The sequence below is a fragment of the Acinonyx jubatus genome, chromosome A2 (genome assembly GCF_027475565.1).
Source record: "Acinonyx jubatus isolate Ajub_Pintada_27869175 chromosome A2, VMU_Ajub_asm_v1.0, whole genome shotgun sequence".
Taxonomy (NCBI): Eukaryota; Metazoa; Chordata; class Mammalia; order Carnivora; family Felidae; genus Acinonyx; species Acinonyx jubatus.
Genome location: NC_069383.1, coordinates 90,407,223 through 90,435,122, shown reverse-complemented (window position 1 = coordinate 90,435,122; position 27,900 = coordinate 90,407,223). Strand labels below are relative to the sequence as shown.

At 36.6% G+C, this 27,900-nt stretch overlaps 2 protein-coding genes across 4 annotated transcripts in view; one reads left to right on the top strand and one right to left on the bottom strand.

Annotated features, from left to right (window-relative positions):
* Nucleotides 1-27,900, top strand: part of COG5 (component of oligomeric golgi complex 5) — a 305,015-nt gene that overhangs the window by 75,504 nt on the left and 201,611 nt on the right. The window lies entirely within an intron of this gene.
* Nucleotides 367-6,077, bottom strand: GPR22 (G protein-coupled receptor 22). 3 transcript variants are annotated; one of them, XM_015078724.3, is made up of 3 exons: nucleotides 5,658-6,077; nucleotides 3,659-4,699; nucleotides 367-2,013 (listed from the first exon to the last, which is right to left on the bottom strand). In XM_015078724.3, the coding sequence occupies exon 3, from the start codon at nucleotides 1,986-1,988 to the stop codon at nucleotides 687-689; it is 1,302 nt and encodes a 433-aa protein (XP_014934210.1). In that variant the 5' UTR covers nucleotides 1,989-2,013; nucleotides 3,659-4,699; nucleotides 5,658-6,077; the 3' UTR covers nucleotides 367-686. The 3 variants fall into 3 exon arrangements, with proteins under 3 accessions (XP_014934210.1, XP_026927480.1, XP_053074596.1); XM_027071679.2 differs by having other exon boundaries at nucleotides 3,756-4,699; XM_053218621.1 differs by having other exon boundaries at nucleotides 4,436-4,699.

Here is a 27,900-nt window from a genome sequence, read left to right as displayed (position 1 = left end):
CTTGATCTTAGAAAATAAGTTTCTCTATCTCAGAGTGTATGTACAGGGTTGTTTCTTGGTTGTCAGATTTTAAAATCCTGATAAATCCTACAATTTCCTGCATTCAAAAAGCAAGAAAAAGGATGAAGTTTCACATACAGTTCATTATTTTTGATTCATCAAATATTACACCAGGTAGACTATAGCAGAAAACTTAACAGAGTGATACAGAAAATCCTGAATTATTTTGATTGCTTGGAGCCCATAATTTTTGTTCTTATGTTAAAGTGCTATTTCACTCGTCATTATATAAATCTATCTATAGTTTGTGGCTTAGAAACAAATACACTTTATAAAAGAAAAGAAAAGCAAAGATACCTGTGTCAGTTACGTTTTAAAGTTATACACTGTTTTAAGGCTATGTATTTATTATTTAGAAAATATGACTTACATGAATATCTTCTGATGGACATAATATTGACAAAATATACACATGATATTACTTTAACAAACTGCCATGCAACAAATACATTGTAATGAAGAAATTGAATATATATGACCTAATCTAATCTTGACATTTACATTGAAAATTTACAACATAACCAATACTTAAAATGTTTTTTTCTTATATTTGGCAGTAATTTCATTTTTTTACAATTTAAATTTAAAACTTCTGAATGTGGGCTTAGTGAAACTTAGATGTTTCCCTAGTCTGTGACAACCTGAGGTACTAAACATTTTTCTCTTATTTCACTATCTTCAAAGGTAAGTTTTTTGTTTCTCTTAGGATCTATCCAAGAATTGTGTATTACAGCATTGTTAGGCATAGGATCAGCTTCCACTATGGAAACAACTCTCTTTTTCATTTTACTTTTCAAGACCTTTTGAAATTTTTGTCTAGTGAATGCATATAATAATGGGTGAAATATAGTTGTTCCATAAGCCATGACTAGAAAACATAACCTTAATTTTACTAAAAGGTCACTTGGGCCTAAACATAAAATGGTGGTATTTAAGACAGAAATTGGTGTCCAGCAGAGAAGAAATGTAGAAATAATCAATAAAGACATCCTGAAGACTCTTTTTTGCCTTTCTCGTCGTTCGCGGTGTCGTTTCACAGCTCGCCGGAGGGCAATTATTACAGAGACCGAAGTTCTTACACCAAAGACTATGTTTCTCCCACCACTGCTTTGTGACATGTCTGTAGTCTCGTGTTGCGTGGTTAGAGAAATTGTCTTTTTCTTTCTTGCTTTCTTCTTCTGCCCCGTTGAAAATCTTGTGCCTATTCGAATGTTAAGAGCCTGAAGGATTTTGGTGTATGTGATTAACATCACTATGACAGTGAAAAAGAATATTGGGATCTGTACTAGCAGGTGATAATACATTCCCAGTTCAGTGTAGTATTCATTTGTACTGACACACAAAAGTGTCTTGTTTTCCCACGTATTTCCACTTTGAAGACTGAAAAAATTTACCTCAATAAAGGGAATCAGGAAAGAGAAAAATGAAAAAATCCAAATGGATATCATCAGCATTGCAGCTCTGCCCATTGTCAGAATCCGGTTTGCAGGTTTTACAGAGATGTCATACCTGTCCAGAGTGATAGCAAAAACGTTGATTGCTGTTGAGACACTTGCAAAAGATACGCAGGCCTCATGGAAACAGCAGATGAGAGCAGTGTTACTCTCCAGTGAAAGCAGAAGGATGACTATAGTTAGAGGGATACATCCCACACAAATGATGACATCAAGTACATGAAGATTCATTGTAATAATGTTACTGACCGAGTTGATTAAGTTGGATTTCATGCAGTAAAGGACCAACACGGTGAGGTTGCTGCCAAGTCCCAACACAATTTCTAACATAAGAAATCCGGTGAGAGACACTTGAAAGCCTAATGGATAGGAAAGTGGTTGGTACATATTGGTGTTGACGTCATCAGTGTCATCTCGCACTGTAATGTTAGATTCAGACTGCATGTTGATTTCCAGAACGGGAGAAAAACACATTCTTTTGGAGCAGTTGGTGTTTTCCCTAGAAAGTGAAATAGAATAAACTCTTTGATATTTGGCAATTTAAATGACGTATAAAACATGTGTTCCTTGTTAAAAAAAAATCTTTTTATTGTGTACTTGGTTTAACTTTAAACTTTCTAAACTGTTAACAGCAAAGGTAGAGTTAGGAGACATCAAGGTTGCATTGTTTCGATGTAATAGGAAGTTGGCTTCTCCCTTTGAAGATGACTGTGTGGGGAATACTCCTATATTGTCCAGAATTTCTTAATATTCTAAAAAGATAGTCCTCATTTGGGTTTTTCAAGCTTATTGAGATACAGTATATTTTTGTACAATAAAGCTACCCACTATGCAAAACTAATTTTAGCCCGGTGTTTTTAGATTTCATCTTAAAATGTTGTGAGGTGGGTAATAAACGCTATTTTAATATGTTCTGGCATAATTAGTGTAGGTGTAATTATTCTTGTGAGGTTTCAAATGAACAGGACGAGTGTTCATTTAAAATGATTAATGGCACAGAGCACTAGTTGTTTAAAACCATTTTGTCCATGTTCTTGGTTGAAATTCATATTCATGAGTCAACAGTGTGCTTGGGGATATTTGGGGTTATTTCCCACAGAAGCAGGCAAATGATAAATATTACATATTTCATAGTAAAATGCTCACCAAACTTTATAATGGACAAACTTAATGTTATACAAATTGGATGAAAAAGGACATTATGTTAAAATATAACACCACAAAACTTGGTAAAAGAGCTGTAAATCACTCCAGTGAATGATTTATTTTGTGACCACACCCTCTCATGTTGTGGAAGGAGGAATTGAAATTTAATATCTTAATAAGAAATAACCATTTTTGGAGTGGTTTAAAAGAATATATCTCTTGATTTTATTTGTTCAAACAGGATTTTTAAAGTAAAATATGAAATTTTAGGGAAAAGGGAGTATCTGAAGCCCATTTTCTGAGGAATCTTTTAAAGTCACACATCCCTGTGAAACCTTTTGTATAAATCACCCAGTGTGTATAATCTTGAGGAAAATTAGAAAAACAACTCTTTTGCTAATTCATTTAAATCTGTATTTTAATGTATAGAGGTTTAGAGTAATTTATAAAAATAATATCTGATTTTCTGGGCTAATAGGTCAGGAGTGAGTATATTCAGTTAAAATATAAAATCAACCAACTATATTTCACATTTCAAGTACAGCATTTTGACTACAAAATCATAATTGAACATAAATTATAAAGGCTATATAATAATTTTCCACATTCATGTTAACCTTTCACGTGATATAACCTCTGACAAGTTTTAGAATACAGTTTTATTTATGCATATTATTTTAGGGGTGATGTTTCAGAATCACGAATGATAACATTATTAATTAGTCTTGAACTTGGTATGAAGTATTACTTAGAGGCATATACTCCAGTAAGTGAAAGTCTTAGCTAGCACTGAAATCCTATAAAAATGGAGACTTCTAAGTGTGCCAAATTTTTGGAACTGACAGATGAAACATCTTTGTCACCTCAGTGACATTTAGAATTAAATAAAGCAGACATGCCAAGTTAGACGGTAATTAGCTATGGTGCATCTCCTCTAGAGCGAGGTTGTTGTCTTTGGTAAACGGTAAACAGCGTGGTGCATGCATCTTCTGACCTACCTGTTTGCTGTGGCCGTATGGGCCCTTTGGCTCACCACGGCAGGTTTTCACAAAGTGATACATGATGTCATTGACAGATTTTGACATGAATTTTTACCTGACAACAGTGAAGTAGCTGTGTTTTATTTCATGTCTTGTAGAAATTCTTTCATTTTCTCTCCAATACTTCAAACTGCATGAATTGTGACATTTAGTTGGCTGATGGATTTCTAAAGACCAGTACAAACATTTGTATTTGTTTTGCCTTAGAAAGTCACGACCAAGAGAAACTTCCTCAAATGGTAGGAATTATATTTCCCTTTGAGGGAATATGTGATAGTGTCTCTTTATTTTCCAGAATATGTGAAAACAAAAAAGGAAACATACGGTTTCTAGCTTCTAAAATGTATTTAGACATCCTTTTGTTATAAATGTGAATCTGTTTCTATAGCAGTCCTCATTATTTTGAAATGATTTCTTGATCACATAACTTGCTTTATATTCTAAATCCAGTCCATGTTCTTTTGATAAAAACCATCTGCTATTTAATTTGATTTGCTTTCATTAGAAGAGGATACATAGTCATAAAACTTAGATGGGAAAATCCTTTAGTAGTAATATCAGCTGCTGTGAATATCTGAATATTTAGTGCAGAAAAGACTTGGATAAAGCTTCATTTAGCTTGCTGCTAATGTGTGGCATTCTCTTTTTGGCAATCCGTGTCTCATTGTTTCTTCAGGAATCAGCTCCACAATCCTGGTATGTTAAAGTATAAACTCCCACTTTAAAAAAGCTCACCATTTTGGTTTTAGGCTTTTGCAGTCAAATTGTTTTTCTTTTTATGTCTATTTTATAGAGCTTCTTCTTAGGATGATTACTGTCGATGTCTTGTATCCCGGCAGTAATGTGGACCTGTCTTTTCTGGTTTTAACTCCTTACTGTCTTAAATGCATATGTTAGAAGAATATCCTGCAGTTTATGGTTCAGTCGGCTAGGGAGGTGCTTGATCAGATGCATTCTTCATATTGTCACTTGTAAATACTGAATTAGCTGCCGTGGGCCCTGTGAAAAAGAAAAAGAAAGTGGTTAAGAAATAGGGTTCCTAATAATTTCCAATTAACTCAAAGTTACTTTAGTTTTGTTTACTTTAGCACTGTACCCAGTATTTGTTATCAAAGTAAGCAAACTGTATTATTAGAGCCACAACTCATAAATAAATTTAAGGGTTTCTTTAAACGAAATTTTTTCTTTTCCTAACAGAGATTGCAAATACTACGTTATTTGATAACAGAGGTAACATTATAAATACAACCATGAAAGAAAAGCTGCATTTTTAAAACTAATTTCTGCCCTCATTTTAGAAGCTAACCTGTGTTTTAGGAGATTATGAGCAATTAGCATACACTAAACATACTGTCATTCTCTCATGTCTTTACAATAAATTCAACACTATTTCCTACTGGAAAACATTATAGCTTGTTTAATTATTAGCACCTGGTTTGAATTTTAACTGATTAAAACAGATTCCATGATAAGATAGTAGACATTTCCACTGATGAATTGTCCATGTAGTTGTAATGTAAAAGGTAATGCAAAATGTAACTGCAAATCAAATAATTTTCAATGAACATGCTCAATAATCTTAACCTAAAACTGAATAATAAGTAATAGCTAAGTAGTAAACCTGGTTCTTTTAAGAAACAGAAGCATTTTTGAACATTTGGCAAAAACTGTACCGATGACATTAAGAATATTTTAGTAGGTCTGAAGTGACTTAAAAACTGATGTCTTCATAGTGAATCAACAAAGAATATTTTTGGTATTTAACATTGCATCCTAAAAAAATTACATTTAAAATGTTATGTCCTAAAAGAAAAAGATCTAGAAAAGACATGTTTAGCAATAAATAGAATTAAGCAAATAAACTCTTAAAATTTAGGTTGACAATTTTCAAAGTAATTTTACCCCACTATGCCAGTTCAAAAGCAGCCATATACTGTAATAAGGGAACACATCTTACCTCCGCTAAAGGTTTGATAAATTCCTGATGGAGTTGAAGCGTTTCCAGTTTTGATTGATTCATTTTGTTCACTTGTTAGCAGAGGACTTGGGGAAGAGGGTCATAAACATCTCTTCAGAAAAGACCTTAATGAAAATATGTGTCTGTACTGTGCCATTGTCTCAGCAGTCCTGCTAATGTATGGAACGTGGAGTGCTGCCTAGAGGCTGCTGCAGTCTCTCACTCTTCCTACTGTGGAATCAATAAGCATCTGAAAAACGTAATGAAGTAATTGAACATACTGAAGGCTTCTTGTCTCCAGAGACAACATTTGGATTCAGTCTTTTAAAAAGGAATGGCACTGCTTTTCAGAGGAAAGCCTGTTCGGGGCAGCTTTTGCAGAGTGACAGCCTACCTTGTCGCCTCTCTCCACTGCAGAGAGATGCAGTGCATTCACTAATTTTGATTGGTCAGTTGTATTGGGCTTAAACTGTGCTTCATATGGATAGCAGGGGTTTCTCCCCCCCCCCCCCATTTTATATAAGGATGCTTTTTTAAAAGGCTATATTTATAAGTGGTTGTATGCTGATCTTAAATAGACTGAGTAAATTAGTCTTTTAAAAATGTGTATTCTATTCTGGTTTGTTGTTCACTTATGCCAAACATTAAAAAAAAATGCAGGGAGGTGGAGGGGGGAGAGAAAGTGGTTTTAGGGTATATTCTTTTTGAAGCCTAAATGATTGCTCTGGAGAATTTTTGAGTCGTATATATGTTTTTGGTTGAGATTCTTTGTTCTACAAATAGAAAGCCACTGCATCTTTACTGTGAACCACATTGAATTTCAACTAGTTTGTTTGTATTCAAGTCCATCTTCTCTGTATTTCGAATTGTTGTGAACATCTCAAGGTGTTAAATAAACATTGTTACGACTGCAGTATTCATTCAGGTATTCATTCACTCATTCATTCATTCAAAATATTAACGAGATTAGTCCAAGGTGGTTCTACTTTAAATTATTTTTTAAAAATTCTATTGATATTACCATAGTCTCATTGTATAAAGACTTAGTGATGTGAGGTTCTTTTCAGATTACTACTCAGCCTTTACCATCGGTAACCCTTTTATTTAGTAGATACATACTAATCATTCGCTGCAATATTTTAGTTCAACTGGCTATTTCTGTTTTTAACCTGGGCACTTTTAATGGATTGCTATTCCTTAAATATTACATGTAGCCATATGCTAGTGTTACTGGGTAAACATTTCAGTAAAGGAAAAAGGAAGTTAGTTTGTCTTCCTAACTTGTCTTCCTTGTCTTATGTCTTCATAAGTTGAAAAACTAAATTATTTTAAAATGGATATGTTGTCAAAAGAATAAAAACATTGGTGTAAGTAATTAGCTTAAAATATTACTTTAAAATTAGTTTTATTTTTGGTTACTATTCTCAGTATTGAGAAAAATGTTTGGTTTTTTTTTAGATTTGAATATATAAAGTGAGTGGATTCTATATCTGTTGACAAAATAGAAGACCTTGCAAATGACTGAATTATTAGAATATTGATAATCACTTATTTCCATTATTTTAGGAATATTAGTTATGTTCACTTTTTAAAATGTATGCCAAATTTCTAATTTGTAACTGGAATTATTCCCTTATTTAAAAAGCATTATACATTTTTGTAATCTTCTTGTACTGTTTAAATTTCACGGGGGGCTGGCTGAGTGGTATATGAATTTTAATTGTATTTTTATAGAAGTTGAGAGTGGAAAATTTTGTTGTGAATTCCTAAAATTTTATGCACAATTTGGGGAGACAAGGCTTTGGTAATGCGAAGTATTAAAATGTTGTGCTACTTAACTTTTCATGCATTTTGAAAGTTGCCAAAAACGATGTCACTAGAATGCCAGCCATGTTCAAAGATAGCATGCACATGTGTGCATACGCCCGGGCACACACACGCACACACACACACACACACACACACACACACAATACTACTTCAAGCTTCAGATATCACAGCTTCAAACTAGAATCAGAGAAAAGATATTAGCATCAATTGAAACTTGCGGTGGGGAAAAGAAATCATTAACGTAGTGAAATACACAGAGTGCTTTTCTGCCAAAGGGTTCAAGTATGCTTGTGTTTATCATCAAGATATCCCTATGGAGTAGAGGAAACCAAGGCACAAAGAAGTTTAATGACTTGAAAAAGTCTAGGTAAGGTAGTAGCAGTGCCAGTGTTAGAACTCTGCTACCTCCGTCCCCCACCCCCCCAAATAGTTGGCCCTCTCTCTGGAAAATTCTGAAGATACTTGGGACTTAGAATTGGATGATCTGGGTTCAGTCACTGCTTATTAGCTGTATGACTTTTGGCAAGTCAAGCATTCTTTGGGACACAATATAGCTTTGATTCTTTCTGTTGAAGTTTATATCTGTGTTTTGTGTAATTCTCTGTAATATAGTATTTCCATGTTATACTCAAACTATTTTGTAGAAAAAATTCTGGTATCTCTGTAAGAAATAATGGCAGCAAAAAAGCTCAGATTTGGACATTGCTCTTTATTCCCTGTGCAAGTGACTTGTGAATAAGGATACACAAGATATCACAATAATTACTTTTATTGCACCCAATGCTTAGTATAGTTTTTCTTTTAAAAACCACAAATTGGTGATTACAAGGTTCTCTGATTTGTTAGCTGGATAATCTTCACTTCCTTTGTTTTGTTTTTAACGAAGATGAAAATATCTAAACCATTGGATTCAGAATTAGATTATGTTATTTTCATGAAAAAATTAGTGTCAAATTACATGTCAGAATTTATAAAGATTCTTATTTACATAGTAACAAATTTTTATACTTGTACGTTTTATACTTGTACATTTTGTATTTATATTGGATACTAATTTTGAAAAATTGGTGATTTAAAACCAGATTTTATATTATAAAATAATTTCATAGATTAATTATTAGCTAATTAATAACCTGGAAAAACCGTTTTACCTTGCAAATGATAACTAAGCAATATATATGCATCAAACCCCCAAATGTCTCCATTAAAATTCTTTCCCCAAGTTCTGTTTTTGTTTTTTGTTATAAGTATTTTGATTGCCTAGGAATTTTAATTCCTAAAATTTTCGATATGGGAATCTTTGATTTTTAATTGTATACATTTGTTCCCTTAGGTTTGAACAACTGTGAATGTGAGAGAGTAGTTTGTTATCCACATTTACACTGCACTATTCATGTCCGCTCACTCTTACCCAGCTTGTGTCCGGTTCTCATGCTACATTTTTGATGATTCTGAGTTTGTAAGTAAAAAAAAATAAAAATAAAAATAAAAAAAATAACTGGGTGAAATATTGAAATTAACCACAACTGAAAAGCGCTTTGAAACTTGTTTGCAAAGTGTATATACAAAAGCAGTATCTAATGGCTGGAAAATCACATTTTAAATTGTATTGCTTCAAGAGTATTTTTTCAATGAATACTTAACAGAGCTCTCAGCTCGCTCTGATACTAAAGCCCAATGAAGAAAGGATTAATTATTTCAGTTTAAAGCCAATTCAGAAATTTCATTTGGCTCCTCAACTTTAAATTTCTTTCACAACAAATGTTTTACCAGAAAAATAGAAATGGACCATCTGCTGAAACCTCCATCAAGTGGGGAGTAGCCAAGGTAGTAGAGAGTCAAAAACATTGGTGATTCATTATTGGTATGAGAATAATTGAAAACTGATGGTAATGATTAGATGAAGTACATGCATCAGAATTGTATACTCTAACAGAAAAACTCCATGAAATATTCTTCCCCAACCTTCCCTACTTCACCTAAGTTGGACATTTAAATTTTTTCATTTTTATTTTTTACACTATGTATTTTGTAAGTCAACTGTCAGCATCACATATATTATCAAAATAAATACATGGTTTTTGTTTCCATTTTATCATCCAAACCTAGATTTTGGATCCTGTGACTATTAACTACCCTTCTTAAAAAATATTTTAATGGACTTAATTTTCTTATTTTTTTGAGAGAGCATACGTGCACACGTGGACAAGAGGGGGAAGGTCACAGGGAGAGGGAGAGAGAGAGAGAATCCCAACTAGGCTCCACACTCAGTGCAGAGCCTGATGCAGGGCTCCATCCCACAATCCTGGGATCATGACCTGAGCCGAAATCAAAAGTCGGATGCTCAACCAACTGAGCCACCCAGGTGCCCCTATTACTACTTTTTGATCTCTGTTTGTTGTCCTAATGTTGGCTTGTTATTTGGGGGGCCTGGTCCAAGTTATTACCACTCCTGCCCTCAGTTTTTTGACTTTCTGTTTTCACTGCCTTATATTCTGCTTTACATTCTTAAATGTTATGGATAATTTTTGTTGATGTTTTTCTCTTATATTTACATCAAAGAATTATACAGTCATGTTTGTGCTTTTTTTTTCCTCATTGGCTTCTCTTCTGTTGTTTCATTTTCTTTGTATAATTCTCCTTTGTAGTTGGTTATGCAGTATATTCATTTCTTTGTCCTGAAACCAAGTCAGGTGATGAACTAGATTATATATTTAACAAAGTTATGGCAAGTCCCCTTGTCTGTGCTGTTAATTGGTCCTGTGATCTAGTGGGAGATGTGGAATGATCATCTATGAACTGGTGGTCTGTTCTTGAATTGGTTAGACACATAATGGTTTTGTTTATGCGTAAAGCCAGAGAATGGTAGAGTTCCACTATAGATTCAGTAATTTCAATGGTACTGCTTGGGGTATCCATTTGGGAAAATGAATGCATTTTCAGAGTTTACTAGTAATAGGTAAAGGCTATGCTCACTGGTGACTTTGTGCTATTAAAATAAAGCAATATCTCTTCAGTTACTCCTACTTGTAGTTCTCATTTAGGGATATACTATCTATAAAAAGTTCTGCTGTGGTTTTGATTGAAACTTCAGAGGATATATGGGTCAATCTGGGGGAGAATTGACATCTTAATAATGTTGAGTCTTCCAATTTATGGATATGGTGTCTGTTTTTAGATTCATCTTTGATTTAATTTATCAGTGTTTTATAGTATTTAGTTTATAGATCTTACACATATTTTCTTAGATTTGTCACTAATTATTTCACTTTCTTAGTGCTATTGAAGTAGCACCTAACTTCTTGAAACAAAATTCCAATTTTTAAATTTGGTATATAGAAATAGGATTTTTTTGGATATTGAATTTGTATCCTGCAACTTTACTAAACTTCTATTGGGGACTTTTTTAATGAAGTTGATGGTGTTTTCTGTGCAGGCAATTAATATCATCTACAAATAGAGACAATTTACTTATTTTTGAACCATGTATGACTTTTACTTCTTGCCTTACTGCTTAGAACTTCTGGTACTAGATTTGATATGAATGTGTTGGGAAAGGCACTCTGCCAAGGGCTTTGGCATTGCTGAAGGTCCTAGGATATGCTGGGCATTGCTGGCTCTACCAAGAATGCAAAGACCTGACTCTTCTTTATCGGGTCCGTTTGTGTTTGAAGCTAGCAACCTTGAAGGATGCAGTAGTAAGTCCCCAGGCAAAGAGCAGACTTGCTTCTGCTTGTTATAAAAATGGTAAATTTTTACACTCAGTGTTGTTTGGCTGTGATGCAAACCCACTGTGTACAGAGTACTCACCTAGGCCCCTCTGCCAAGGGACTTGGATGGGACGGTGAACTGTCACTGACACCATCCTCATACTTACGTCATATGTGATAAAGTCCTTAGCTGGTAACCCAGGCATCTAATGTCTTTTGCCAGCATCCATGACAAGAGCAGACTAACTATATAGCTTGCAAGTAGAGTAAAATCCTAAACCCTTCACGATTTTTGACAATTTTGGCAACAAGGATGTGATGTTGACAGAAACATGGCTTCCTGCAGGAAGAGACAAGTGTCCCTGTGGGCCGGTTTAGGTGATAGGAGATCCAGCAGCAAATGCTCCTGTTGAAACAGTAAACTAGTAGATCCTCTGCTGACCTACCTGTTAATGAATATTTAGAGGCTAAGTAGTGAGAAGTTGAATGGAGCTGCCTGAATGGTGCTTTGGTTGGTGCTCACTCTCTAGGCTGGAGGAAGAACGATTGTTATTACGTCAGTAAGGCAGTACACCGCTAGGCCCAAGGCAAAAGGCAGTAGCTGCTGAATCAGGGGGTCCTCAGAACGAAAATGAAAGGTGTCAGCACTGAGCATGGGTAGACTGAATACATTCTAACTTTATTGGTTGAGGCCAAGTAGGCAGCTTGAACATAAATGCAAGTCTCGCTTATTGGTGCAGAGTTCCTCTTGTTTTCTGCCCTCTGATTCATCTCTTACCCTTTAATCTCAGCTGCTTCAGATCGAAGCTTGGTGTGGTTGGGACCCTCAAGGATGGGGGAAATTCAAACTTTAATAGCTGTGTTGGATAGAGTGCCCACGCACCATCCTACCTGGTTCTGTGGGGAGAAAGCACACTAGCTGGCAAGGGGCGGGTGGGGGGGGATGGCAGGGTGCACAGGGCACAATAAGGACACCCAGGCTCTTGCAGGAGCTGGGAGGGATGAGGGAGGAAGTGGCACTGACCCTGGAGTGAGGACCCAAACAAAAGAGCCTCCTACCACATCAGCCCTCCTCTGCAGGCTAGCCTCCCCCACTACCCCACTGCCCTCTCCTGCCCCTGCTCCTGGGCAGAAAATAATGTCTTCTCCTGGCAGCTATGGCTATAATCCCTTTCGTGTGTATGTCAGATCCCTTGGTCTATGTTCTTACAGGGGGGAAAGCAGTCAAATTCAAGAAAAGCTAGAGTGTGGGTGCAGTCTCTGGGCCTGTTCAATATACTCTTGTTCTGGCTTCCTCTGCCAAGTGTATATTTGGTATTGCCGTTTTTACTTCTACATGCTTACACTGTGAATGCTTGTAAGTTCACAGGAGATTTTCCCATTTGTGGGCTGCTGCATGTCCCCTCCCTGATTGATCCAGCACAAACAATGGATTATCCCTAGAGGAAAGAAAAGAAAATCACAGCTTTGGTTGAAGACTTTGTGGCTAAGGTATGCAGGCCTTTTCTTAGTACAGCAGTGCCACCTGCCTGACCCAACTACCAAGTGCACCTCTTTTGGAAGGGCCTACTGCTGAGGTCTTCTTAAAACTAAACACCTGACCCGTGCACTCCTTGCGACTCTCTGGCATGATATTGCCGTCTTGGGGGTATGTTATCTCAGACTTGACGGTTAACAAGGGAAGGACCCAAGAGACTGAATTGAGCAAATGAAAATGGATTGTTTAGAGATGCAGGCAGCCTGGCCTTTGGGTCGTCTTGGTTTTGAATGAAGGGGTGGAAGTGACCCCTTTTGGGAAAAACTTTCATGTTACTCCTGAAATATCTCTCACTACTTGAAGCAAAGTTCCTGGCCTCAGTGGGACCCGTGATTCACAGAAGTTCCTATAAATAGGTTGGCCTGGTTCACTGATGGTTCAGCCCAGATACAAGCTGATGGTATCCATTGTACTGCTGCAGCTTTTCAACCAGTGCCAGCTACAGAACACTGAGAGTGGATGTGATCACTCGACTCCATTCTCAGAGCTCTGACCAGTACATCACTTGATGAACGTTAGAGTGTTTTTACTAAATCTTGGGTTTCTTGGGCTCTTACTGGTAGCCCAGCCTCCAGACGTGCCACTTGAGAGATCAGCAGATCAAAAACATCTCTCTCTGCGGCTGCGAACTATGGAAACAAATTGTGGTTGCCAGTCAGTTTGGGTTACTCAAGCCCGTACCTCCTGGATTGCTGCCATTTTTACTCAGAAATGGCATTCTGCATTCAAAATTGTTTTGAATGTAGCAGCATATCCATCATAATAGACTGGACAACCACTGTGTCCTGGGTTTGGGGAAAGGGGATTTCTCAGTGTTCCTTGCCCCACTTCCACTTGTAGGACTAATTCTTTTTTTATTTATTTTTTATTCTCAAGTTAGTTAACATGTAGTGTAGTTTTGGCTTCAGGAGTAGAACCCAGTGATTCATCACTTACGTATAACACCCAGTGCTCATCCGGAAGAGTGCCCTCCTTAATGCCCATCACCCATTTAACCCAACCCCCCCTCACCCCCTGGGTTTGTTCTCTGTGTTTAAGAGTCTATTATGGTTTGCCTCCCTTTCTGTTTTTATCTTATTTTTCCTTCCTTTTTCTTATGTTCATCTGTTAAGTTTCTCAGATTCCACATATGAGTGAAATCATATGATAATGTCTTTCTCTGACTGACTTATTTCACTTAGCATAACACCCTCCACGTTGTTGTGAATGGCAAGATTTCATTCTTTTTCATCACTGAGTAATATTCCATTGTATGTGTATGTGTGTGTGTATACATATATACGTACACACCCCACATCTTCTTTATCCATTCATCATCAGTTGATAGAATTTGGGCATTTGGGCTCTTTCCATACTTTGGCTATTGTTGATACTGCTCCTATAAACATTGGGGTGCCTGTGCCCCTTCGAATCAGCATTTTTTGTATCCTTTGGATAAATTCCTAGTAGTTTCCAAAGAAGACATCCAGATGGCAAACAGACACATGAAAAGATGCTTAACATCACTCATCATCAGGGAAGTACAAATCAAAACCACAATGAGATACGACCGGACACTGGTCAGAATGGCTAAAATTAAGAACTCAGGAAACAACAGATGTCGGTAAGGGTGTGGAGAAAAGGGAACCCTGTTGCACTGCTGATAGGAATGCAAACTGTGGTGCAGCCGCTCTGGAAAACAGTGTGGAGCCTCCTCAAAAAATTAAAAGTAGAACTACCCTACAACCCAGCAACTGTAGGACTAATTCTTTTTCTCCCCCCAGGGGTAAAGCTTTGTTTTTGTTTTTTGTGTTTTTTTGCTGTTTCCTTCCCCTATCTCTAATGGGTTTTCAACAGTGACCAGAGGGTGATAGGGTTTGTTGCACTGCCATGAATGGTTTTAGGCCTTTTCTCCTTCCTTGTATGAGAAAGGGTTGAAAGGATTCAGGTTGGGCTTTATGTCTTGCTGTCAGTGGCTGTTCCTCTTGCCATACTTGGACCAAGAGGGGTGCTTTTCTGGGCCTCTTACTCTGCACCTACTCCTTTTTCTGTGTGCATACCTGCTGAGATTTGTGAAGAACCAGTGGATAGGTATGCCTTCCCTTTTTTTGTTTGTGGTTCTGTATCTCTTGCTAGCACATACTCAGCCTCTAGCACTTCATTAACAATTTTAGCTGAATTATTTTTATTAGTATCTAGTATTGTTTTCCCAGGGAGCTCGTGTCCCGTGTGTCCTTCAAGGCACCTGTTTTTTCTTAGAGCTTGAGTTGGTTGGTTGCCTATAACCTCAGCTCTCCTGACCGGTATTTACCATGATAATAGCTTAATTTCATGACCCTAGTTGGTTATGGTAGAATACCCTGTAAACTGTTGCTTGATTTTATTTGCAAGTATTTTGGTAAAGTCTTTGCATGTTCATGAGAGATATTGATCTGCCATTTTGTTTTATTGTAATGTTTTTGTCTGGTTTTGGAATCATGACAGTGTCGGATTTGTAAAGTGAATTGAAAAATGTTTTCTCTTTTTTTGGTTAAAAACAAATTTGTGTAAGATCAAGACTAGTCTTTCCTCAAATGTTTGGTAAATTCCAAAGAGAAAATATTTGAGCCCAGGAGGTTTTATGTTACTTAAACCCTTTATTTGTAAATTCAAATAACTTAATAGATGATAGCTTCAGATTTTCTATTTTATCGTGTCTGTTTTGATGATAAGTATAGCTTGAATAATTTGTTTATATTATTTAATTTGCCACATTTATTAGCTTTGATTTGTTTTTAACATTTTCTCATATTTTAATATATGTAGGATTGATACTGTATCTCCCTTTCATTACTGATGTTGGATATTTATATCTTTTTTTCTTGAACAGTTTGCCTAAAAGTATATTAATTTTATTGATCTTCAGATAACCAGTATTTGGTTTCGTTGTTCTTAGTGAACATTGTTCTTATTATTTCTCTTTTACTGATTTCTGCTTTTACCTTTAGTATTTCCTTCCATCTACTACTTTGTTGAAAGTATCTTTAATGTATTTAAATGCTTTTTTATCTAATATGGGCTCAGTACAGTTTTACTTGAATCCCACAAATATGATTATGTTTTGTATCACTCAGTTTAGTATGTTCTTTAATTTCCCTTGTATTTCTTTGCTGAAACTTGGGTCATTAAAATTTTTTTTCGGAGCACTTGGGTAGCTCAGTCGGTGAAGCCACTGACTCAATTTCAGCTCAGGTCATGATCTTACGGTTCGTGGGTTCGAGCCCTGCATCGGGCTCTGCACTGACAGTGTGGAGCCTGCTTAGGGTTCTCTCTCTTCCTCTTTCTCTGCCCCTCCCCTGTTGGCGCGGTGTCTCTCTCTCTCTCTCTGTCACACACACACACACACACAAAAGTAAACAAAAACATTTAAAAATTTAAAATTATTTTTTTCAATTTCTAAATATTTGGTAAGTTTTCTAATTTTTTTGTTACTGATTTCATTCATATTTAATTTCATTAAGAGAATATACATTGTAAAATTACAGTTTAAAAAATTTGTTTAGGTATCTTTAATGGCACAAAATACAGTCTATCTTGGTGAATGTCCTGTGTACCTTTGAAAATAGTGTGTTTTCTCCCATTATTGGGCATAGCGTTTTATAAATTTCAAATAGGTCAAGTTGACTGATAATATTGGTCATGTTTTCTCTCGCCATACTGATTTTATGTTTGTTCTATTAGCTTTGTACTGAAAGTAACTTTTTATTGAAAGAGGACTTGTAAAGTTCCCAGATATAATTCTGGATTGGTCTGTTTCTTCTTTGATTTTTTTTCCAGTTTTTACATCATGTATATTTATTGGATATATGCACATTGAAGAGTATTATGTATGTCTTTATTCCTGATAATCTTGTTTTGATGTCTCCATTGTCTGATTTCAGTGTAGCTACTACAGGTTTGTTTTGTGGCTTATATCATACATACTTTCTTAATCTTTTATTTTTAACTCTGTATCTTTGTTTTAGAGGTTTGGTTTCTGTAGATTGTGATAATTTGGTTTTGCTTTTTTTCCATTCTGATATCTGTCTTTTATTTGGAGTACAGAGCATTTCCGTTCAATATAGTTTTCCATATCATTAGGCTTACACCCTCCACTTGGCATTTGTTTTGTTTGCTCCATGTATTATGAGCTCATTTTTCTTCCTTTTCTAACTTGTTTGGGATTTTTACTGTTCCATTTTGTTTGGATTTTTAGTAATTAATGAATAGATAAAATAGAATAATAACAAAACGGAGTAGTATGTAGTCTACTGACTGATTACCTCTATTTTTTAGGTTTCTTATTTTATTGATGGTTTTAGGTTTTATGATATACACGTTTAACCTATATAGTCTATTTATAAATTATAGATCACATCATTTATTTTAAAAAATAGTTTTAAAAATATTTCTTTTGAGAGAGAGAAAGCATGTGCATGAGTGGGAGAGAGCAGAGACGGGGGGTGGGTAGAGAGAGAATCCAAAGCAGGCTCCACGCTATCAGCGCAGAGAACAACTTGGGGCTCTGTCTCACAAACTGTGAGATCATGACCTGAGCCTAAATTAGGAGTTGAACACTTCACCAACTGAGCCACCCAAGTGCCCTGATCACATCATTTATGATGGTAGATCCTTATTATCCTATCACTTCCTTTGTCCTTTTTCCATCTTCTGTACTGTTTCTTTTTTAAAGCTTAGTTCTGCTTTATAAACCTCATAATAGATTGTTACTTTTTGTTTTAAGCAGCCAATCATCTTTTAAATAAAAATTTAAGAATAATAATTTATGCATTTACAGTTGACTGTGAACAGTAGTTCACAGTGCTGACCCCATGCGATTGAAAATCTGTGTGTAACTTTTAACTCCCCCCAAAACCTAACTACTAATAGCCTATTGTTGACTGGAAGCCTTAGTGATAACATACACAGTCAATTGACATATATTTTGGATGCTATATGTTATACACTGTATTCTTAAATTTTTATTTCTTTTTATGTAGGCTCCATGCCCAGTGTGGGGCTTGAACTCAAAACCCTCAGATTTAAGAGTTGCAAGCTCTACCGACTGAGCCAGCCGGATGTCCCAATATATACTGTACTCTTAAAGTAAGCAAGAGAAAATTAAGGAAATTGTAAGGGAGAGAAAATACATTTGTAGTACTGTCCTGTATTTTAAAAAAAGTCTGGCAGAAGTGGACCCAACCCAGTTCAAACCTATGTTGTTCAAGGATCAACTGTATTTACAGTGTCTCACACTTTAAATTTATTTATTTATTTATTTATTTATTTACTTACTTATTTTTTTTACTTATTTTACTTATTTACGTATTTACATTGGAGATTCTGGTATTTTCCTTCAGTTTGAAGAACTCTGACTTTTTTTGTAGTTTAGCCTGTCTGGCAACAAATTATGCTTTGTTTAGAATTATGCTATCATTTAGAAGCTATTTTGTTGTTTTCTGGCATGTGTATTTTCTGGTGAGAAGTCTGGATCATTCTTTGTTCTTTGCTATGTAATGTGTCTTTTTTCTCTGTCCCTTTTTAGGATATTCTTTTTATTTATTCTATCCATACTTTCATTATGATGTGCTTTGGTGTGTTTTCTTTGTGTTGTTTCCCTTCCTTCTTTGCTTGGGGTTCACAGAGATTCTTGGATCTTTGTTGCTGCTGTGCTGCTGCTGTTACTTGTTGGTTTGGTTTTCTTATCAAATTTGAAAAAAAAATTCATTCTTCAAATATTTCTTCTTTCTCACATCTTCCCTCTCCTCCTGGGACTCCGATAACATACATTTTAGACTCCTCGTATTGACACACGTACCACTGATAATCAGTTCATTTATTTTTGTAGTTATAGCTTGAGTAGTTTTGGTTTGCTCTGGTTCCAGGTTCTGCAATCTTTTCTTTTGTGGTGTCTGATCTACCTGGAGCCCTTCCACTGAATTTTTCAGTTCAAATATTTTGTTTTTCACCTCTAAACATTTTATATGATCAATTTTTAGAGTTTCCATTTCTCTTCTCATTGTGTTCATGTTTTCTTTAAGTCTGAGCTCATAGTTATAATAGATATTTTAAGGTCTTTGTCTCTTAATTCTGTTATCTTTTTGCATCTTGGTAGTTCTAATAATTTTTTTGAAGATTTTTTTTTAAGTAATTCCTACACCCAACATGGTACTGGAATTTACAACCCCGAGATCAAGAGTCGCATGCTTCACTGACTGAGCCAGCCAGGTGCCGCTCTAATAATTTTTGACTGGATACCAGCCATTGTATTGGATATTGTTGTCGTCCTTTAAAGAATGTTGCACTTTGTTCTGTCAGGCAGTCAAGTTACTTGCGGATCAACTTGATCCCTTTGAGGTTTGTTTTTAAGCTATACAGGGGCATCTTCAGAGGAAACTTACTGTAAGATTAGTTCAGCCCTACCATTAAGGCATGATCCTTCATGGGTATGTACCAAGTGCTCCTGTGCTCAATGGTGTCTCTTCATGTTGGCCTTCAAGCTGGAGCACCTTGTGGTGCTCTCATTGTGAACTCAGAATTGATCAGTTTGCAGGCTTTCTGGTTGTTCTTTGCTTGGCCTCTTTGAGTTTCATATGCTTTCATAACAATATTTTTTTGAAGATTCGAGAAACCCTAAATACAAATTTTGGAAGTGTTTCTGTTCTTAGGTTGTTTTTTAATGTTATTTTGACCTACGTTCCCTTCCATTTACTCAGCCTTCTTTAACTCAGATTTGGCCTTTAACCTCATCTAGACCATTATTTATGACTTGCTAGGGTTTTCCCTTATGTTGTCAGGGAACACGTATTTAGGCAGAGAGCCTCAATAATCCTAGAGCTCACTTCGTTTGTTTTCTAGGGAGTCACAGCCTTGCTCTCCTGCTGTCCAGGATCTGAAAATAGTATTATAAGTTTTGTCCACTTTTCTAGTTGCTTGGGTAAGTCCTGCACCCTAGAGTAATTTGGAAGCAGAAGTTCCAAATTTGTTTTAAAAACTAATTATCCTATAATTTCTTGTAGTAATTAATTATGCACTAAATCTTGGTGTTCTTTTTACTGCTGTTTTAAAGTGATTAAAATCTTTGTTTTACTTTTTATGCCTTATTATGTTACAGTCTAATAATAGGCTAGTGATATTTTGTGTCCTGGAATTCACATTCTTTGCATTTAAAATATTTGCCCTGGACAATTTTCTTTCATAAGTACCTCTATTACTTTTTTTTCGCCCTGTTGGAGAAAAAGATAACAGTGCTGGAAGAAAGATCACACAGCTATGCAGATTAATGCCTTTGCAAATTTATGTCTTCTAATCTCTAGTCATTTCCCTTCTGTCACAGGTGTTGTTATATTGACCAGGGAGTGGGAAACATTTTCTGTAAGGAGCCAGGGAGTCAATATTTTGGGCTTTGTATGCCACATAGAGTCCGTATTGCATATTCTTCTTTGTCTTCTTTTCTGACTGTAAAAATGTAAAAACCAGTCTTAGCTTTCATCTTTGGTCTATAGGCCTTAGTTTAATCACCCTTGACATAGGCCACCACAACTTTGTTCAAGCAGCCTTCCTTTCTCTCCAGTTTATACCAGAAGACCTTAATTTTTACTTTACTGATGAAATGGAGTTTGGAACTTTTGTCATCTTCTTGCTTCCTATGTGGTCCTTCTAAAAGCCTGTCTAGACTTTCCATTATTTGTCTTCCTTTCACTGTGTGTCAAGAGAGGATATATGTACATATATGTATATATATACATCACCTTTATTTTAAGCCTAAGCCTACTATGTGGATTCCTGTTTTTGTCCTCTTCCAAGTTCATTTACAACTTTTTCCATTTTGCTGTATTATTTTTCTTCATTCTTTCAACTGTACTATACCAATGTGTGCTTATTTGCTGTTCTGCCATTTTAAGTTTGGCTTATGACCTCTCAAAATGTTGATTTTTAAGGAAAGGAAAAATCAAATCACCACAACAGTTGATCTTAAGTACTTTCAGTTGCGTTTCAATTGGAAGTGGAAGAAGATTGCTTTTTTAAGCTATAGTAAAAATATATAGGTAAAGGTGTTTTTGTGATACATACTTAAGAGTTAGTTGATCTTGGCCATGTTTTTTTCCTTCATTTCCCCCCAGTGACAACATAATAAGACTAATGAATTTGCACATCTCAAGGAAAAATGTTCTGTGTTGGAGAGTGATAACAGTTCTCTAAAAGGCAAAACATCAAGTACAAGGTGTTTTTTTTTTCTTCTTTCAGGAATCAGACTAAATCTAGGCACATTGTGTTGCAGGCATCACCTCACAAATCTGCCAACGCATGTCCTTTCTGAGCTTCAACACAGCTGCTGTCCCAACCAGTCTTTCTTCTCTTTGATAGTGGTTTGCATTAGTGTTTTGGTTTATGATGGGGAAGGAAAAAATACAAAAGAATCCCTTCCTCATTTTTCTTATGATATTATGGGTTTTAAAAACAATAATATAAGTATCAGTGACTTCTAGATCATTCTCATACTAAGAAATATGAAGGGCATTAGGTGTTTTAAATATAGATGAATCCATTTATATAAAAAATGGACTTTAAGGAATAAGGTTACTTGTAAAGAGTAAAGACACACTAAAAAAACTACATGTTCTTACAACAACTTGTTCTATTCTTTTTTTTTTTTTTTTTTTTTTTGTAACATAGCTATTCCTCCCCCGCTCCCCACACAACAGATTTGTAATGTAAGAATAGAATCATGGTGCAGCCTGCAATTCCCAGAGGTAAAACACACAGTACTAGACTTCCATCTGTAGATTTTACTTTTTAGATTTTGTGTATTTTTTGAGTTAAATTAAAATTTGAAATCATTTTAAGCTTTCAAGGACTGTATTTATGTTAGATTGTTCTCTTATAAGAGAAGTGGCTACATCATAGAGCAGTTATTGATGCTTTGTGTTAAGTAGATATTTTGTTAGGTGGTTACCCTTTGATTATTCTTTGCAGTTGTATATACTACAATTTGGCAGTGCTTTGTGTCTTGAATTTCAGTTGCCTGCTTTTGTCTTATTTGATTAGTTTTGTAATGGTCTTTTACTCCTGAATTTTCTTCTCCCTCCCTCTTCTTGTTGGACATACAATGGCATCATTAATGAGTGTTTTATCTATTTAAGTAAATCTCTAAAATTAGTTTTGAATTGGATGTTTTAGATATGTAAATATAACTCACAATTATTCAAAGTTGAAGAAAGGTGCTCTGAATGACCTGGGAGTTTTCATATAATAATTTAATGTTCTTAAATGCATGTTTGACTTTATGCTTACATTTGAGGGTATTTGAGCCTATGATAAAAGAACTTTATTGGTATCATAATAACTGTCAAACATTTAAATCCATTGCATCGTAGATGAACTCTTCTTATACTAGTAGAATCAAAATTGTGCTGTGCTATTCTCTTTTTTTAAACATGGGATATAATGAAGATATTTCAATTAAGTTAAAAATACATTTGTTTTCACTAGCTTTGGAAAGGAGACCAGTAAAAGTGTTTTCACAGTGATTTGCATTACCTGGGGAAATTGCTCCCTGAAAACATGAGATGATTTAAAATTTTCGGTTTTGACTGTTTTTTATTTGTCTTAGAAGATAACTTGATGGGGCACCTGGGTGGCTCAGTCAATTCAGCATCCGACTTTGGTGCAGGTCATGATCTTGCGGTTGGTGGGTTTGAGCCCTCATTGGGCTCTGTGCTGATAGCTCAGATCCTGGAGCCTGCTTTGGATTCTGTGTTTCCCTCTCTCTCTGCCCCTCCCTTGCTCACACTCTGTTTCTCTCTCTCTCTCAAAAATAAACATTAAAAAAAAAAAAAAATTAAAGGGGCACCTGGGTGACTGAGTCTGTTAAGCATGCTCAGAGCCTAGAGCCTGCTTCGGATTCTGTGTATTCTTCTCTCTCTGTCCCTCCCCTGCTCATGCTCTCTCTCTCAAAAATAAACATTAAAAAAATTTTTTTAATAAAAAATAACTTGATTTGTAGTGATTTGTTCATTTGCAGGGACAACAGTATAAACACATGTTGGCGTTGCTGATGTTCAGGGAGTCAGTTAGCTATGTGTGAGCCTGGCCCTGCCCACTTTCCCAGTCTTATCTTGATTAGTTCTCTATATTTTCCAGATGTTCATTAATGGTACCATGTAGAATAACTCATAAGAGTCATTTTAAAAACCAGGAAATTCTTAAAATTCCTTATTTATAGTTTTTGAATGTACCACATTAGTATGAGAGATTTGACTCTTGTGGAGACATGACTGTTGTTCAGGAGATTTTTTTAAAAGTTTTTTTTTAAGTTTATTTTTTTTAAGTTTATTTTTTTGAGAGAGGGAGAGAGTGCATGAGCGAGAGCAGGGGAGGGGCAGAGAGAGAGAGAGGAAGTGAGAGAGAGAATTCCAAGCAAGTTCCTCACTACCAGTGTTGGAGCCCTGCACCAGCTCAAACCCACAAACCCAGAGATCATGACCTGAGGCGAAATGAAGAGTCATACATTTAACCAACTGAGCCACCCAGATGCCCCTGTTCAAGAGATTATTTTAAATAAAATCAAAATCACCATAGAGAAAGCCTCATCACTTGGTTAGTCATAGTACATTCTATGTGTCTGATGGTACGTAAGGTGCTAGGGAAACGATGATAAATAACGCGTTTGTAGTTTGGTAAGGAAAACAGACAAATACCCCATGGTGGTATAGACAAAGTATAGTACTAAGGGTTGAGTATGAGGTACTAAGAAGGGCAGTAATCTGGATGGAGATGATCAGGGAACACTTTCTAGAGGAAGTAAATGAACTGAAATGTAAATGATATTTAGGTGTTAGCCAGATTGATTAGGATGGGTGGTGGTTGTTCAGATCGGTGCCAGAGTACCAGATAAAAGAGACAGCTTTTCCTAGAAGTTTGAGGTAGGGAAGACAAAGGAGGAGGACAGAGAAGTGTTGGCTGATGGAGCCAGATAGTAAATGGTGATGCAAGCCATGTTAGAGGATTAGGTTTTACAGGAGGTCAATGATGACTCCAAAAAGGCCTGTAAGTAACATGATCAAACTTACATTTTAGAAAGATCATACTAACTACAATGTCATATGAGCTGGAAAGTTGGGAGTTTAATGAGATGCAGGGAAACTTAGTTTGTTAGACAAGAGTTGATGGTGGTTTAGAATTATTGGGGTATTGAGGATTAGAACAAAGTCATAGGATCATTATGAAGGGGAGATAGAAACAGTGAGATTTGGTGAGAGGAGCAGGGCTATCTTGACAAGTGAGTTATAGCTCTTAGGAACTATGAAGGATGATTGTAAGTATGTGGGGGGACATGTTGAATTAGAGATACTTATTGGACACAAGTGTAGGTATGCAAAACTGTGTATGTGTGTTTGAAATTGAAGAGAAAAAAGGGGCATAAGATGCAGATCTGAAAGTTGCCTTGGCAATTGAATATGGAGAGCTGTGGATTTGGGTCCCCCAAAGGGAGTGGAAATCAGATGGACCCCTGAGAAACTGTGATATGTCAGGGATGGACATAGGAAGAGAAGAGCACAGACATGACTGAGAGGCAATGACTAGAGAGGTGGGAGGGTGTGATGGTAGCAGGGAAAAGAGAGTGTGTCAGGGCTGGAGTAGTCAGCGGTGTTACATGCTGCTGAGACTTTAGGTAAGATAAGATTGAAAAGTGGTCTTAGGATATGCTCCCCTTTCCCCCCAGAAAAGTAGGTGGTGACCTCAGCAAGCACAGGCACTGGGATCAAGCGAACACCAGTGTAAGCACATTTACTTCACGAAGCAATTTCAAGTGTCAAGTACAGTTATAAAGCATTTCATGTTTTGTGAAAAATTTTTTTAATGTTTATTTATTTTTGAGACAGAGACAGAGCATGAACGGGGGGAGGGCCAGAGAGAGGGAGACACAGAATCCGAAGCAGGCTCCAGGCTCTGAGCTGTCAGCACAGAGCCCAATGTGGGGTTCGAACTCACGGAGCGCGAGATGACCTGAGCCAAAGTCGGACGCTTAACTGACTGAGCCACCCAGGCGCCCCAATTTTTAAAGACTATGATCAGAGCGGCGCCTAGGTGGCTCAGCTGGTTAAGCCTCTGACTTCGGTTCAGGTCATGATCTCACGGTTCATGAGTTTGAGCCCCATGTCAGGCTCTATGCTGACAGCTAGAGCCTGGACCCTGCTTCGGATTCTGTGTCTCCTTCTCTCTCTGCACCTCCCATGCTCACGTGCTCTCTCTCTGTCTCTCAAAAACAAATAAATGTTTAAAAATTGAAAAAAAGACTATGATTAGAATAATCTGATATTTGAAATTTTATAACTTGAAACTTTAGATTACAAAGGAGTAAGGGAAATAGGTTTCATAAGTATGGCTTGGATTTGAAATAACTGGCATTTAATCTAAACTCTACTAATTATTAGGACTTCCATTTCGTAGATAATGATAGATGGTTATTGACAGAATTTAATGAGATAATATATGAAAAAATGTTTAGCATAATGCCTTACAGGTGTGCATGTGTGTATATAAAATGTTGAACGCCTTATATATAATTATACTGGTTAATAATTTCAGAGTAGCTTTTCTTTTGGTATCTTTGTTACCTGTTGTGTAATAAATTACACTTGGAAGGTAAAAGTTTAAAACAATAGACATTTATTAAATCACACTGTTTCTGATAGTATGATAGGAAGAATAATAGTCCATAAAGTTGTTCGTGTTCTATTTCCCCAAACCTGTGAATATATTACATTATGTAGCAAAAGAAACTTGGCAAATATGATTAAGATTGTGTACCATGAGATAGGAGATTATCCTGGATTATCTGGCTAGGCTCAGCCTAGTAAATGAGACCTTAAAAGTGGAGAGCATCTCCCAGCTGAAATCAGAGGAGATGTGTTGGAAATGCGGCAGTCAGGGGTTCACAGAGGTTCAGAGTGTGAGATGGAGGTAGGGGCTATGAGCCAAGGAATGTGGGCAGCGTCTGGTATCTGACAGCCAGCAAGGAAATGGACCTCAATCCTACAACTGCAGGGAACTGAGTTTTTCCAGAGACCTGAATGACTCTGGAAGCAGATTATTTCCCAGAGCCTCCAAAGTAATGCAGGTAGCCAACACCTCAATTTCAAACTTGTGACACCCAGAGCAGAAAATACCAGCTGCATCCAATGTATTTCTCACCTACAGAATTGTGAGATAGTAAGTTTTATTGTATAGAGCCACTAATTTTGTAATTTATGGTAGCAATAGTAAACTATTCTAAAGATTACAGAACTAGAGGCAGGTTAGCTGGGGAGATTTTGATTCAGGGTCTCTCATGAGATTACAGAGAAGCTGTCCAGAAACTGTAGTCATCTGGAGTCTTGACTGGGGCTGAAGGATACTTCAGAGGTCACTCAAGCGGTTGGCTTCAGTTCCTCACCATGAGAGCTTCTTCATAGGGCTGCTTACAACATGACAGGTGACTTCTTCCAGAGTAATTGGTAAGAGGGAGAGAATGAACAAATATGAGAGCATGCAATATGCAAAGTAGAAGCCAGTGTCTTTTAAAAATCAAGTCTTAGATGTGCATATCATCGTGTCTGCCATATTCTGTTGTTCAAACAGACAAATCTTGATATAATAGTAAATTACACTGCAGAAGAGTGTGATTATCAGTTGGCAGACAGAGATCATTAGGGGAGGTGGGCTATCATAGTACTTATGTGCCCAAGATGACCAACTTCCAGTTCTAGATGACCTCATTAGGCATATATAGTCCCATGTCTGCAGGGTAGTTTTAATATTATTATTATCTTTTTAATGTTTATTTATTTATTTATTTTTGAGAGAGCATGAGCAGGGGTGGGGCAGAGAGAGAGAAGGAGACAGAATCCAAAGCAGGCTGCAGGCTCTGAGCTGTCAGCACAGAGCCCCATGCGGGGCTTGAACTCATGGACCATGAGATCATGACCTGAGCCGAAGTGGGCGTTTAACCCACGGAGCCACCCAGGTGTCCCTGCAGTGTAACTTTATACAGGTTATTTAGCCTCTCTAAAACTGAGGTTATTCGTTCAGAATTGAAATTAGTTGAAATTGATTTCATATGTCAGTACTAGAAATCAGCTTAAGCTAGCTTAGGCAAACGAGGTATTTCTTAAAAGTCCTGGCACTTAATATTTTAGAATGTGCTGTTTTAAGATTAAGGATGCTAAGGTATTTTTTTTTTATTTTTTTTAACGTTCATTTATTTTTGAGACAGAGAGAGACAGAGCATGAACGGGGGAGGGTCAGAGAGAGGGGGAGACACAGAACCTGAAGCAGGCCCCAGGCTCTGAGCTGTCAGCACAGAGCCTGACGCGGGGCCCGAACTCACGGACCGTGAGATCATGACCTGAGCCGAAGTCGGCCGCTTAACCGACTGAGCCACCCAGGCGCCCCGCTAAGGTAGTTTTTGAGAAATTCAAGAATGGTTGAAGGTAGAGACAATGACTGGTGTATCTTGGTTTAGAAGACAGTTCTTGAACGAGTCAAATTTGACCACATCATAGGAACATGACGTCTCCCTCTGCCAATTACATGGACGTGAGGGAAGGTTCCTAGAAGGGTTGGTGAGAGTAAGTGGTGCCACAGCTTCAATGGGCACCGTTCTTTGTCTAGTGTGATGAGTGGCAATTGTTATACAGTGTGCCGTTGGTGTAGCTATACACAGTGGCTCTGTTTTTTATTCTTGAGAGTTTTAGGACTCATTTCCACAGGTAAGTCTCTTTTGTCTATTGATGTGTCTCGTAGCATGGTGCCTAGCACATAATTACCCAATAAATATTTATTGAATGGATGAAGGAGTCAGTGATTGTTGTGGCAATATGACCATTATTCAAATATTTAAATACTCTTCTGCTGCATATCATTCTTTTTAGTCTTCATAATTAATGTTGATTTAGTACTTATTTTGTGATACCAAGAAGCTTCTGTTTGTACTAAAGAGTGAACTAGAGCAATTTTAAAATAATGGAATAAGTGAAGGTATAATTACTGGCTAGCTGATCTCTGATTTATTAAGGTGGTTTTTCAGCTCATGTTTGAACAGCTAAATCCATATGGAAGTATTAGTAAACCTATTTGCAAACAGCAGTTGTGCACTGGAGAGTTGCATACAATTTATGTAATCTCA